A 15,495-nucleotide genomic window follows, 5' to 3' on the forward strand; every position below is an offset into this window, starting at 1 on the left:
AGATTTTCATATGTTTATAGATCTACTTGATTTTAACCATTTTTTAAATTTAAAATTTTATAATTAGATATAAAAATAGATTTTGAGATAATCCTAGGAACATTTTACATCAAAATTACATACCATGATAAAATTTGAAGGTGCCCCATTCCTCTACAGCTACGGATGCATATGTATGCCAACTGCACCCTTATCTTTATTACAATGAGGTTATAATCATTTTTGTCCTTTTTATTTCAAAATGGATGGTTGTAAGGGTGTCAATGAATAGAAACAAAGTTCCAAAAAAAAAAAATCTTGGATTTCGTGAGTCACCCTAAGCCATCCAATTTGACATCTAATGAGTGGGAATTGTTGTGACCTACTCGTAATAAAGATAAAGAAAAATATACAATGAGACCATTTATCTTTGATACAAGGTAGTCACAATTAATTTTGACCATTGGATGTGAAATTAAAAGGCTACATTTATTCTATCGACCAAGCTCAAAATTCAAAAGAAATTTTATCGGACTTTGTAACACACCCAAGCTATCAGATTTCACATCAGATGGTTACACATAATTGTGACCATCTTGTATAAAAGATAAATGGTCTCATTGTTTACAATCCCTAAAGATAAATGATGCCTTTGTAGACTATCCCTTTATTCAATTATCTTCCTTATATTTTGGTTTACTAATTCTTTGTCCCAAAAAAATCCCGTAATCCTTCCCTAAAGGCATGTTTGACAGCCAAAGAATTTGGCAGCCCGGGGTGGGGGGGGGGGGGGGGGGGGGGGACCATAAGTGGTTGATCTTTCGCTTTCAAATATTGTTGGTTGATCTTTCGCTTTCAAATATCGTGTGGAGAAATTTTCTCAATGAACCTATTGCTTTTTTGGAAAAAATTTATATAATGTTGCAACTTTAAAATATATAATTAAAGATGCACCTCAAAAATCCATTGGAAAAGGTTATTTTAATGTTGAAAAACTCTGTATTTGACCACCTCGACATCAAGATGTATAAATTTGAAAAAAAAAAGATTTTGAGTCCCAGAAATACTGCATCTTGCAACACATTATCTAGACTGTTCATTTTCAAAATGTTCATATGTTTATAGATGTATTTGATTTTTTCCATTTTTGGAGTTTAAAATTTTATAATTAGATATGAAAATAGATTTTTAGATAATCCGAAGAAGTTTTTATGCCAAAATTACATGTTATGATAAATTTGGAGGTGCGCCACCCTAGTTTTTATTCAAGTTACAAAATTTCATTAAATCACAAATCAAATACTTCCATTACAATATAGATAAGGCAAAGGAAATATTACATACATATTCGTTATAGTTTCCGTTATTACGGCTCTACCGAATAATTTCTATTAATACCATCATGTCTATTTTTTTCATGTCAAAACGGAAATTTTTTTTAAAAAATGACTTTACCCTTTTTCGGTGTTCTTTTTTGGTTGTTGAACACCGAATTCAAAGTATGTTCGGTTGTTCAACAACCGAAAATACACTAATTTGGAATAACTGAAAATTTAAAATTTTCGATTAGTTATTCAAGAACTGAAAAATGTTCTCTGTGCAATATTTTCTCCACCTCTCTCAAGTCATAGTTATCCAATAAAATCAAAGCGAACAACTAGTTTGAGTCCCTAAATTTTGGATAAATTTTAGGGATTATGAGATTAGAAGATTAAGAGAAATCTTGTGGCGTATTCTCTTTCTACCTCATGGTTATCCAATAAAATCAGGGAGCAACTAGTTTGAGCACCTAAATTTAGGAGAAATCTAGGGGATTATGAACATACCCAAAAAAACAGACACAGGGTGAAGAGGACATAGAGAGTTCAAAAAAAATCATTTTTACCCATGTAATGTAGAGAGAGAGGTAGAGAGAGAAAAATGGTAAAGTTGTTTGTTTTTTAAATTTTTGTTTTGACAAGATAAAATGGACATAATGATAATTACGGAAACCATTTGGTAGAACAATAATAACGGATATATATGTAATTTTCCTTAAAGAAAATTTATCAAATTATCCATAGGACATGAATTGTGTAACATTTTATCGATATCTTTTTATTTAATTTTAAAAAATACTCATAAAAATATAGCCTTGAGTTTGAATAATTGCAAATGGGTAAAAAGAGTGTTTTGATAAATTTTAGTATAGAGAATATGATAATAATAAGAACGGGAGAACCCATTGATGGACATCGCTCATTTGGACACCCATTCAGTCACTATAAACTACACAAATGGAATAGTTACTCTATATTGCAAATGTCCATTATTTCCAGCTAGAGATAACACAAGTTGTTCATTATGTGAAACCAAATATACCTCAAGGTCTATGGCACTTGCTATTCATTTTTACACCACTTAGTAATGTTTATGGCATGTCTAGTTCGAAGAAAATATTTTTTAGAAAATATTTTCACATGAAAAAAAATATTTCATGTGGTTAAATGTGAAAATATTTTTGCATTAATTAATTGTCAATTGGTGTGAAAAGATGCACTTAAACCAATTGGTATAAAAATATTCCCATGTGAAAATATTTTCTAAAAAACATTTTTACACAAACCAAACATGCCCCACTCTCTCCACTTGGATGATAACCGGTCCTTGTGAAAAAGCCACAAGGCCATGTAATCTCTAATTATACTACCAATTAAAATTCCGCAAATAACCACGAATTATTGCACTCGTTTTCCAAACTCCCAATTTGGAATCTCGTCTAGGTTATTGATCAAATCAATTCTTTGAGAAAGCACCACATTATTTCCTCAATTAATCTTAGTTGATCAAAGCCTTCATGATTCTCTATCACCACACCTTTAAAAGACAATTCTAATTTTTTTTCTCAGTGAACCTTATGAATATTTATTGCTATTAATAGGCACACCTTTAAAAGACAATTCTATTTTTTTTTTCTCAGTGGACCTTATGAATATTGATTACTATTAATAGGCGCCATAGTACATTCATATACTTGAAAATATGAACACGGATTACTATCAATAGGTGACTGACATAGTACATTGACGTACTTTAAGACAAAAAGATCTCTCTTCAATTTATGTAATTGCCATTCGCTCGGTTTGAAAAGTAAGATAAAGAAAATCAATAGAAGGCTAAATCTTTAAAGGAATTGTCAAAGAGTGAAACTCTATTTATGATGCAAACTTAAGGGTGTGGTTTGTACAACGCTGAGGCCTTAAATAATAAAGTAAAGCGTACCTTTCAATAGCATCAATAGATGTTGTTTATAGATGTTGTTTTAGTAATGGAAAAAATGTTTTAGTAAGGGAAATCTTGGTGATGCCCTCAAATTTTATTTTTATCTTTAATTATAAAATTTAAAATTTTAAAATTAATATAGATCGAGTAGATTCATAAACATTTAAAAATCTTTGAAAATTGACAGTCCAAAAAATATATTACAAACTCAATAGCCTTTTGTTAATGTAAAAGTAAGAAAATAAAATAAGCTGGCATATCAAAGCTAGTGGTAGCAATGGATCCAACGAGATACAGGACCCGACGGGTAGAGTGACCACAGGTCCAGGAATGGGTCGAAATTTTTGACCTAAACACTATTTGGATCCTGGGCCAACCGGACCGGACCCGTACCCAATCATAAGGTATATGATGGCCTGAGAACCGACGGGTACACCCAAGACCCGAGGGCCCAAATATAGGTTCAAATTTTAGACGGCCATTTGGGTCCGAGTCTAGGTCCAGCCGGACCGGACCCTACCTGTTGCGACCCCTATCAAAGGGCGATGGGCTACCAATGAAGGGAGGAATAGAACAAGGGAAAGCAAAGGGCCCGTGCAACTGTGGCCCATCTACTCCACTAACATGTAAAAGACAAGCACTCTTAGTCCACTCCTACCATCCATATGTACATAATCATAGCATCCATTACCACCGGTGCGCTTATCCATTAAAGAAGCCAGCCCATCCACTACTACTATCATCACTCCCCAAGCAACGCAGAGAGAGGGACCACACTTAAAAAGAACTCACAAAAGTGAGAGGGAGAAAACAGACACTGAGCACTACTCATCATTTAGAGGTGGTGCTTGTTAGCAACGTTGCACACGGCGCGTATCTCACCCTTGGTGCCGGTCAGCGGGTTGTTTTCGGAGAGGATGGTGATGGCACGAGCGAACTCCTTGAAGAAGTAGTCCTGGCTCTTTGCCATCTTCTTGACGAAGAACCTGGTGCGCTTGTCTTCGTACAACTGGTGGTCCACCTGCAAGAGCCCCTTGCCCTCCATAACGTTGCGGTAGTAGTTGTTGTCGAGGATCATGGGCGTGCCTCTGTCGTTGCGGACGTACTGCACGGCTTTCGGGTTGGGGATGGGGTCGGGGCACTTGTGGAGCATGTGCTCGACGTGGTCTGGGTTCAGGGCAGGGTCCACCTCTGGGTACAGCCGGTGCACCAGCTTCACGCAGTGGGTGCGGCCCACGCTGTGCGCACCTGGTCATATTCAAATTTAAATTTCTTCATTGCCCTTTGTTTTTGTTCCCTCGTGAACCATTTTTTCTCTTTTTCCCCACTTTTTTAAGTCTTTTTTTTGTTCATTGTGCTTAGAAGAAGCTTCCATTTCTGGATGTTCCTACTCGAGTGACCCTTTTTTATTTTCATTAAGACGAAAATACATCACTAATGAACTTTAACACACATTAAAAGTTCTAAAAAAAATAAAGGCAAGTGCAGGAAACAATGCAACATGTGGATCTGGACACTTGGGCAAAAAATAAACAATGTGAAGAACAAGGTAAAGTGCAAATAAGATGGTTTATCTTGGCATTGTAAGACAATGTTCTAAAATCCAGCTATTTCTCAGCCGGAATCGGTCGCAACCGATGGAAGATAGCATGGCTCTCAATCCTGTTCACCCTCAAATCGCCCTTTTCAAATTTTTCTATTTTTTTTAAGTTTATCCAATGTTTTCTCAAATCCGCCTAAATTCCTGCCCACATAAACCTTTATTTTGATTTTTATTTTTTTAATATTTATAAATGCCGAGAACATTATGATGTTGACTATTTGTTGTTTATTGAATTCATTTTAATTTTTTATTTTTGTATTAACTTAAAAGTTTTAAATTTTAAAAGAAACTATATGAAAAAAGAAATTAGTGGAAAAAGTTGTTCGTAGAGATAGTGGAATTGATTTTTTGTAAAGATATTGATTGAGAGAGGTTGTTAATAGAGTGAGATACCATGGGGGCAAAGGGCAGAGTGAGATACCTTAGTGGGAAGATGGAGAGAGACCCAACGTTTAATGAAATGATATAGAAAATAAAACTAATTTGTTCTACATCGAATATTGTATATTGTAAAAATGTGTATAAATTGCCTCACACATTTCATATTGTTTGGCGGGTACAAGCAATCCACACTCATTAATGTGTAAAGTATATGACTAGTTAGTGAAACCCACAAGAAAGTAACAACATTTTTTTATTAAAAATACGTTGTGGGCTGTTGTCCATCATTTAAATTTTTTTTTCAAAAGTGCCTTAAAAAATATATATTTATCAAGTTTTCTCACTCAAACAGGTTTAGAATAAACCGGATCCGCTGGAAATTGGCCGATTATGTTATGTTCCAAACCAGTTTGAATAAACTTGGTTATTGCATTTTTTAATTTTTTTCAAGGCACTTTGTAAAAACATTTAAAAATTAAAGCCAACAGCTCACTCAATATTTTTAATATAAAAAATTTATTATCTTCACGTGATCCCACGAATTAATAATATACTGCATATATTAATAATGAGCTTGTATTGCTCGCGTGAAGCATGTTATATATAATTTTTGCTACATACAATCTTCTAAGTGAGACAAATTAGACTCATTTCCACATCACCTCATTACATAAATTTTGAGATCTCTCTCTTTACCTTGCCACCCACCTTGGCGTCTCTCTCTGTCTCTCTCTCTCTCTCTAATACCAACTTTTCTTTCTCTCTCTACAAATAATGAATTTCACTCAAATTCCCTCTCTACAAACAATTAATTCCAATAAAAATTGATATATTTCTATATACCAACAACCTCTTCCATTAAATTTTTTTCATATAAGCTTCTTTCAAAAATGAAACTCTTAAGTTAATACAAACGTAAAAAACTAGAATGAATTACAAATATTCTTTTTATTATCATGTTGCATTTTAAGCTTTATTTTGACTATAAAATGAATTTAGTAGACAACAAATATTAAACATGAGACATGTTCTCAATATTCACTATTTTTTTTAGACATCTAAAATAATGGTTTTCTTTTTGGAAAATATAGTTATTGTTTGGAGTTTTTTTTGAAGCGGAGACCAGCCAATTCTCTGATCGAGATCACCGATGTGCCACGACTTTTGAGGTGGCCTATCTAACTCACCCATTAGTTTTTTTAAAGGAAAATTATAAATACCACCAATTTCAACGTTTTACACATCGTACCTTCAAGTATTTTTTGTATTATACCTTAAATCCCAACACTATTTTTTTTGATATTTACCGCTAGTAAAATAGTCAAATCATTATGAGACAAAAATATCATTCTCTCTTTTCCCCTTCGCAATATATTTTTTGTATTTTTCTCTCTCCATTTATCAAAAAAAACTCTCACCCCTCCTCTCTCTCCACCCGTTTCTTTCTATCTCTATCTCTCTACCCTCATTATTTCTCTCTCCACCACTCAAATGCTTGGTCGGACAAACCTTGTGCTGCACAGCAAAAAAAAAACCTCACATGCCCATAATGCGATTCGGAAGAAAATGTATTAAACCAAAATCTTTTTTACAATCGATATATTTTTCTTCATGACCACAAAAACAAAAAACTATCTGACATTCTTTATGTCTGACCGTATCATAGGCATGTGAGTGGTAGAGAGAGAAAAAAATGAAAAAAGGTGGAGAGAGAAAGAGAGAAAATAAAAGAGGATAGAGTGAAAGGGAAATGGGTGGACAGAGTTAAAGAGGGGATGGGTGGAGAGAGTAAGGGAGAGAAAGCAAGAGAGAGGGTCTATTTGTATAGTCTATTTTGGAAAAGTTTTCTATGCTTCATCAACGGCATAAAAACTTATATACTTCCCTTTATCCCTCCGTTCATTTTGAATGGAAAGTTAAAATTGTCCCAATAACAATATCATACCTCTATATTATTTTATTTTTAATGTTTTTTTTACTATTTTGATACCAAATTTTGGACATCCAAACCCCTATTATACTCCGCACTAGAAAAAAAATATATAAAAACAATATTTTCAATAAAATAACAAAACCAAAATACCCTTTAAAGCTTCTAAAAGTATTTGGGTCATTATATTTTATCAAAAAAATAGAGCCCATACTACAAACTGTGACCCGAGGGGGTGGGTTAGGGCTAATGCTAACTTAGGTCGACCCGGACCAGCCAGATTTTTACTTGATTTTTCCTTTATTTTTTTATTTGCTTTTAGCCCAGCGACTATGAGGACCGGGCCGGATGTATGTTGGCACCCTCAAACATCACTAAGATGGCCCCAAATATAATATACCCCATTTCATGGTACGCGTCTGTGTTTAGTGTTAAAGTGAGCAAGAGAGGGTGTGTCGAAGAGAGAGAGAGCGGACCTAGGAGTGCGACGACGCCGGGGGTGTCGATGCCGATGGCTTCGAACTTGGCGAGAACACCGGAGATGCTCTCGTTGTGGTCAGGCAGGTATTCCTCCAACACCTCCGCTCGGCTCCTCCTCCCGTCTCTCCTCCCCGTTTTCAGGGGGATATATGGACCACCCAACTGTTTTTCATCATCGTTTATCCATCAATCAGTACCAGTTACAAATCAGAGAGATACACAGTAAAAGGAAAACAAATGTTCCGATATCCTCTTTTTAACTGAAACCAGAGATAGAGAGAGAATATGATGGATCTGTTACCGCAACAATGCCATCTCTGGCCGACAAGACGAGGATGTCTGCACAAGAAACGACTCCGGGGCACTCTCTCTCAACAGCCTCTTTGATGGTGTCCAAATACCTGAAGTTCCTCAGCCCAAAGCTCCGATCCGTCTCCTTCTCCGACAGGCTCCTCCTCGTCGAATCCAACAGAAGAGAAGCATCACACGACTGCATTCACCAACCATATACACAAAATCAACATCTATCTCAAACTACCAATGAGCTTAAGCCCTGCATACATTAAAAGGGATGAAATGTAGAGAGTGAGAGAGATGCGATAACCTGAACAGCACAGTCATGGAAGATGTTCCTGAGCCAGGAGAATGCAGTGTTCTTGTGGCGCTTGTAGAGGAGCTTCACTTGCTCTCTAATGACGTCTTCAGCTTGGGGGCATGAGTCCGTGTAGTAATTCATCATAAGACCAGTATCAGCAGACTCTTCTGCCGAGACGCCATTGTTGTACAGTTTAGAAGCTGCTACAAGTGACAGGAAGACTGTGAAAAAGAGGAGTGAGAAGGAACCCATCTCGCTGTGCATATGCGGATGAGGAAAGCCATCTCTTATTGGGTTTAAATAATGCAAGCTGGATGGAGGCCTAGCTGAAAAGTGCGGTTCCCGATGATTAATATTATTATGAAATTAAATTATTTACCTCATTAACTGCAACCAACGCGTGCTTTCAATGCACCTTGTCAGTCTCTTTATCCATGCAATTGTTTCCCCTTCTTCTGTTGACTTATCCTTCGTTTCTTTTTGGGCAATTAACTGATCTTTCCATCCCATTCCAGTACAAGTTAATTCCTGACGTGCTTGTTCTGTATTCTCCACTAGATTTTTTTAAAAAAAATTTAAAAATAATAATAAAGAGATAGGTATCTCTTAAAATCCATCTTATGTTTTAATATATATTTTTTTCACATTTTTAACTTCAACACTCTTTTTTTATTTATTTACCTTGATAAAAAAATCAATAAATTTAAGACAAAATACCATGACCGTCTCACTACACAAACAAAAATAACTTTTTAAGTGCTCTCTCATTCTCACTCTCTATTCTCTCCGCCCGCATTTTCTCATTTCTTTTTCTTTACTTATGCCCTTTTTCTCTCTTTTTTTCCCTTCTCGCACAAATATTTCGATCTGACATACTATGTGCCAGATCGCCTTTATTATAATACACAATCTAACACTTGGTGTACCGGATTGAAATATTTATGAGAGAAGAGAAAGAGAGATAGGGGGAGAGGCAAGTAGAGAAAGAAAGACATAGAGGGTTGGGAGCGAGAGAGATGGCTAGTAAAGAAAGAGAGAGGTATGACATGTAAAGAGAGAAAAGAAGTAGAGATAGTGAATAGAGAAAGAGTTCAAAAAGCTACCATGTATCTGGTTTTTGTGTGTAAAAAGAGTAAAGGTTTATTCGTTTTATATTTGTTGACTTTTTTATTGGAGATAAATATAAGACAAAATAGTATTTGGGTTCAGGGTGTGAGATAAAAAATATTGTAGATGATATGTCTAAAAAGTTGATTTTAAAAAGATATCTATAATTTTGTCAAAAAAAAAACTTATTCTTCTTTCACTCCATAAAGCATAGATAAGGCAAAGCATGATGAAATAAAAACTCCATTAGAAATGGAATTTGATTAAATAATGCAAAAATTATAGATTCCTCCTAACTTGTACTTCATAAGCATGCCCCCTAATATTTTTATACCACAATAATAATTTCAATATTATTTATTATTACAAGCACCCCTAAGTAAAAAATTTAATTTTTTTAGGCCAAAATACATCTTATTTAACTAACATTTTTAAAATACGATGACCAACATCTATCTATCTGATATTACAGACACAAAAGGTGCGAAACCGGCTACAGACAAAAAGTCAATCTGGCAATTTTTTGTGCATCGCTTTCTTCTAGTCTAGTACAAAATGTGTCGGACTAACTTACATTGGAATTGTGTCAATTCGGTACATTTTGAGCCAGACCAATGAGAGAGAAAATAAAAAATGTGGGTTAAAATAGTGTTTTAATTAAAAAAAAGTTAAACCTAATTTAGTTGGAGGTAGATACAAAATTAGATAGTTTTGATATTAATAGTATCAAAAGTAACGCGGCATTGCCAATAAACGAGATATCTCTAATATTCTCTTAAATAAATTATATATTCTGTTTAGTGAAGAGGTACATTTATACACAGAATACAATAACAACCTATTACCAAAATAGAAAAAAAGCATCAAGATAATTTATTCACAAAGTACAAGAATCGTCTCATTGTATACAATCTCTTAATAAAAACGTATCTCCAAATAATAATAAATGGCAATAATTTCGGAGCAGTATGCTGCATTAATTGTATTGTGCCACTTTTCAATTCTCATTTTAATTGTAAAAATACCCTTTTGGCGGTGCCTAAATATCTCAGAATTACCTTTAGGATTTTCGTGGAAACTTGTACTTGGAACCTTTTTATTCAACTAAGATCTAAAATTAACCTGTAGTTGTGTATGATGCATCCCTACACTTAGTTACGGCATCGTAGTATTCGTTTATGCCGCACATTTTTAATAATTATTTTTAAAATGTAACTATCTAATCTATTAAAAAAAAAGAGTAAACCGTAAACTCTCAATGATCATTTTTAAAATGTAACTCTAATTTATTGAAAAAAATGAGTAAAGATCGATCGACCTATCTTAATTACCTAAAAATAAAAAATAGCAATTTGTTTATTTTAAATTTGTTTTGAAAAGCGCAAAAAAGGGCATCCCAATGTAACGGGCCCCTCCTCCTTTTGTAGTAACAGATGTGAACCCTCCGATTTCCAATATTTCCGTACTGAAAAATGTACGGTCCAGATGCTTCTCCATTTGTAATAATGACTAGAAGTAACTCTGGCTTCGGTTTTTGGGTCGAGAAAGTTAACTTTCTCTTAGAATGCGAGCAATCATCTTCCAGCACGTGTGAGCTGCACGCGTCAGCGAGAAAGGCCCTCTTGGTTGTTGTTGTTCATTCGTTATCAAATTTTGGCCCCTCTTTTTATTATTTTTTGGCGGCTTCATGTATTTTTATTACTAAAAGTTAGGGGTAATGTAGCAATGCAACCATATTCTCTTTATGGTTTATGTCTCCCATTAAACTTGATGTGAAACGAGGGAATTTTTATGTTAACATGGGATGTTATGACAATGGAACCCAAGTGAAAGCCTAATAAAGTAATTTTAATAGAAAGGAAAGCTCATCAATACACAAAAAAGAGAAGACATATTGGACTTTACTTATATTTTTATTCATTTCTCAAAAGCCTATCAAAATACATGTGATCATGAGTTGGAATTATTGAAAATAGTGTTTGATCACTCCGGCAGGCCAACCCAGACACGCCTGGACAACTTCGAGTCTCTGGTTTGGTGGTCCAGCTAGGGATCTTAAAAAAAAATTTAAAAAATTATAAAAATCCACGTAAATGAGAACTTTATTTTGGAAAATATTGGAAAGTATTTTTTCTATGAATACTTATTTTTTTGTTTTTCTTTTTATTGGATTATTTCTAAAATTTCCCAATCACAAATTCAGTTTTTCAAAAGCTATTTTTTCACTACTTTTTTAACCTCATTTAGATGTGTTTTGTTTAATTTTCCTTTAAACATATTTTTCATATATTTTAGGATTTTTTTTGTAGCTTTTCAGTTTTTTAAAAACATTTTTGGGCGTGTTCAACTCAGGCCGGCTTACTTGGACACATCCCGGCCCAAGGCTGGGTTCTGAAGCTGAGTCGTGCTTTCCTACACTAGTTGAAAATGGACAAACTATTGGATAATTAATAAATTAGTTGTATTTTGATAAATTTTCTTAAGCAAATTAGGAGAATTGAGGTGATTCCATGGTTTTTTATACTGGAATCACCCACCTTTAAATCTGTTTTGACTCCAATAATTTCGAATTTATTGAATCCGAAAAAAGACATGGTTGAACGTAGTGATAAAAGATATGGGGACTTGTGATTTTATTAAAAGTATGACCTTTAATAGAGTAGAATAATAGACAAAGATACATGTAGCCAGCCCTAAATAGTTGAAAAAAAACTATGATAATGATGAGTTCAGCAACTCCGAATAAACTTAACAAGAAAAAGCTGACGTAAAATTAACATAGTTTGCTTGTCCGGATGAATCCAAGGATTCAAATTTAAATCCTCGACGCCCTTTCTCATATTGGTTCTCAAAATTAAAGGCAAATTATCCACCGACAACTTCAAGGTCACAATTTATTTATCTTCTCCGGCCCGAACCATACTGGAATGCTGGGTACGTGCACATGGTCAATATCAGGTACATCATCAGATATCCTAATGTTTCTAAAGCCGATAGATAAGGTTTAAAGGACAATCAATACATCGGGTTTTCAAATTTTAGAATGTAAAGGTTAATTTGTAACCCTTATAAATATGTTTTAAGTCCATTATTTGTTAACCTCGATGGCATCAATCACCCGATATAGGCCCCTTCTATTTCCCAGACACTCGCTTTGGAGTTTTTTTTGGGTTTGGTCGGAAGAGCGAAGCAATTCAGTACTTCGGCCGATTCGGAGGAAGAATTTAAATTTTTTTAAAAAGGTGCTGCTTGTATAGAGTTGAGGCTCCAAACAATCAAAATAAAGTGCACCTTCAAATAGTATCAAGAAATGTGGTTTCAATATGGGAAATCTTTGTAATAGTCTTAAATATATTTTCATCTTTGATTATTAAATTTAAAGATTAAAAAATAGTGTAGATCAAGCAGATCTATAGAAACTTGAAAATCTTGAAAATTGAGTGTCCAAAAATGCATTACAAGATGTATTATTTTCAAAACTTGAAATCTATTTTTTCTCATGTCCATGCATCTTGATGTCGAGACAATCAATTTGAAGATATTTGAGCATCAAAACATCATCTTCTAGTGAAATTTTTGAGATGAGCTCTAATTTTTGTTTAAAGTCTCTATAAAAAAGAAACGAATTCGATCTCTTAGATCAAAATGAAGCGAATTTGATTACATTCATATTAATTAAACATCTCATCCGCCGACACCATTATATACATTAGGCAACGGTCTTACCCGTACGGGGGTAAATCTATGTTTTTTGGATTGTCTAACTTTTTTTTGACAAACCAAGTGAGGGTCACATCATTAAGAATCTCGAGAATACCCCTACAATGACTAAAAATATAAAAAACCGGTAAACAACGATTTCTTCAAAGTCATAAAGAGGAAGGCGATAGACAGGAGTGGGCCACTCCACATGGTTAGTTGGCCTAGCATCTTCAAAAGTGGAAAATATTTCAAAGGTATTCTTCGAAACCACCACCACCCCCGGGCCTAAGGCATTTTTGTTTTGTCTCATCTACATCTTTTTTGTCTCAATCAATATATAGGGATGTTATTTTACTTTTTTTAATTGTGGGAAAAAAAAATATTTGCTATGGAACTTTAAAAGCTGACTCTCATCAAGATCGTATACTTAACTAGCTCGAAATAAAATAGGCAAGTACAAACTACAGTATTTGCATTAGAAATAAGGATGCGATTTCTATAAGGTCGCAACTTTAAACAATCCAATTAAGGTACACATCAAACTTTTTTTATAACAAGTAATTTTGTTGTAAGATTTTTTTAGGATTACCTTAAAATCTATTTTCATATCTAGTTATAAAATTTTAAATTTTAAAAATGGTTAAAATCAAATAGATCTATAAGCGTATGAAAATCTTGAAAATAGACGGTTCAGATAATATGTTGTAAGATGCACTATTTCTGAGACTCAATTTTTTATTTTATTTTTTCATATTCATACATCTCGATATTGAGGTGATTGATTAGAGGGTTTTTTCAACATTAAAACAATATTTTCAATAAATTTTTGATGTACATATGTGATTCTACATTTTAAGGTTGCAACTTTATATAAACTTTTCTCCTCACTTCTTTCTAAGAGAAGGTCTTGCATCTTATGCATAGGAGGCCCCTAAGGTTCTCTATCTAAAGGAAGCTACATTTGCAGCATGGTGACTCAGTTAGTGAATGCATATTATTTTCTCTCATTTTATATATAACGTGATAAATCCCATTCCAAACAGGCACCCATAGATGTGACATCTATCTCAAACTAAAATACAAGCAAGAGCCAAATCTAATTCGACTTCAACGGTATCCCAACTTAATTAAAAAGCTTATCAATATCAATACCAAATACTATGAGATTTCTTTAAGGGGGGTATTTTAGATACCACCATATCCAACAAGATTTATTTAACCCCAAATTTTGTAGATTGTCTTATCATCACCAAATGAATAACATAAAAAAAAAAAAGGAGAAAATTATGAAATCGCACAAGAGATCAACTATTTAACATTTCACCCAACATACGATTTGATAAATTTCCCAACAATATATGACCCAAGATGATGTGTTCTTTTAGCGACTATTTGAAATTTAATCAAATGCATGATGGGGTATTCGAAATTAGATGGAAATAATCGAGTGAGATGTTAAATAGTTAAACTCTTAAGGGTGATTTGATAAATTTCTCGTTTAAAATGATTTTATAGTTTTAGAGAGCAAGATTTAGGCTCCCATGAAATCCACGACCATTATTCATGAAGTTCAAAAACCTTTGTTCCACAGTTCTTTTGTATTGAAAGTTTGTCATGGGTATCTTCATTGGGGCCAAAGAGGATGCGTTTGCTAAATTAGAGGCGAAAAAATTGCCCTCAGCGCCCCCAATCATGCCATACCAACAGGGGTGGCAATGGACCCGGACCAGACCTGAGACCCACCGGCTATACCCAAATGGGTTCTGGTATAGGTCCAACATTTGGATCCAGTGGGTCAGGTCTAAGTCCAAAACCTGGACTCGAACACTATTCGGGTCCGGTTTGGATTGGACCAGACCCGTATCCGACCTGTACTCGTAAACTGTTTAATATAAAATACTTCAAGCCCTATTCGTTTGGATGTATTAACGATCGCATACAATAAGAATTCATCACTATCTTTAGCTATTAAACGAAAAATAAGATGGATTGAAATCTAATGGCGGGTTGTGACCTTGTTGCCAATAATTTGGGTATATAATGGTAAAGAAAGGGAAAAAAAGAGAAAAAGAATAGGAAGCTCATAGTGAGGGTGGCAATGGATCTGACCAGACCAGAGACCTGACAGGTACGGGTATGAGTCCAATTTTTGGAACCGATGGGTCGGGTCCGAGTCCAAAACTTGGGCCTGAAAACATTTGGGTCTAGATCTAGGTCCGGGTCCACCCGAACCTGACCCATACCCAACCCATTGCGACCTCTACATACCAATCAGCCTTCCGCCCAAGGGCAAACAAAATGTTTTCCCTTCATTATTTATAAGTTCATATGAAAATGTCTCTTATGAAACACTTTTTGGAAGAAGCTACTTTTTCAACACCTCCCCCATTTCTCTTTGGAGAATACACTTGATTTTTCAAGGGTCGCTTGTGTATGAAAGGTTTCTATCCTTCCCCT

At 34.5% G+C, this 15,495-nt stretch overlaps 1 protein-coding gene across 1 annotated transcript; it reads right to left on the reverse strand.

The window, feature by feature from the left end:
* Positions 1-3,819: 3,819 nt before the first annotated feature.
* Positions 3,820-8,501, reverse strand: PRXR1 (Peroxidase superfamily protein). Its single transcript, XM_006841680.4, has 4 exons — positions 8,239-8,501; positions 7,936-8,124; positions 7,631-7,796; positions 3,820-4,488 (listed from the first exon to the last, which is right to left on the reverse strand). The coding sequence occupies exons 1-4, from the start codon at positions 8,491-8,493 to the stop codon at positions 4,076-4,078; spliced, it is 1,023 nt and encodes a 340-aa protein (XP_006841743.2). The 5' UTR covers positions 8,494-8,501; the 3' UTR covers positions 3,820-4,075.
* Positions 8,502-15,495: the final 6,994 nt, after the last annotated feature.

The sequence above is a fragment of the Amborella trichopoda genome, chromosome 2 (assembly GCF_054954075.1).
Source record: "Amborella trichopoda isolate Santa Cruz 75 chromosome 2, AtrichopodaSantaCruz75HAP2 v2.0, whole genome shotgun sequence".
NCBI lineage: Eukaryota > Viridiplantae > Streptophyta > Magnoliopsida > Amborellales > Amborellaceae > Amborella > Amborella trichopoda.

Coding starts and splice junctions, on each gene's coding strand:
- PRXR1 (XM_006841680.4), bottom strand. CDS start 8,493: ATGCACAGCGAGATGGGTTCCTTCTCACTCCTCTTTTTCACAGTCTTC. Junction 8,125..8,238: donor TCCATGACTGTGCTGTTCAG/GTTATCGCATCT, acceptor TGGTGAATGCAG/TCGTGTGATGCTTCTCTTCT. Junction 4,489..7,630: donor CGGCGTCGTCGCACTCCTAG/GTCCGCTCTCTC, acceptor GAATATGACCAG/GTGCGCACAGCGTGGGCCGC.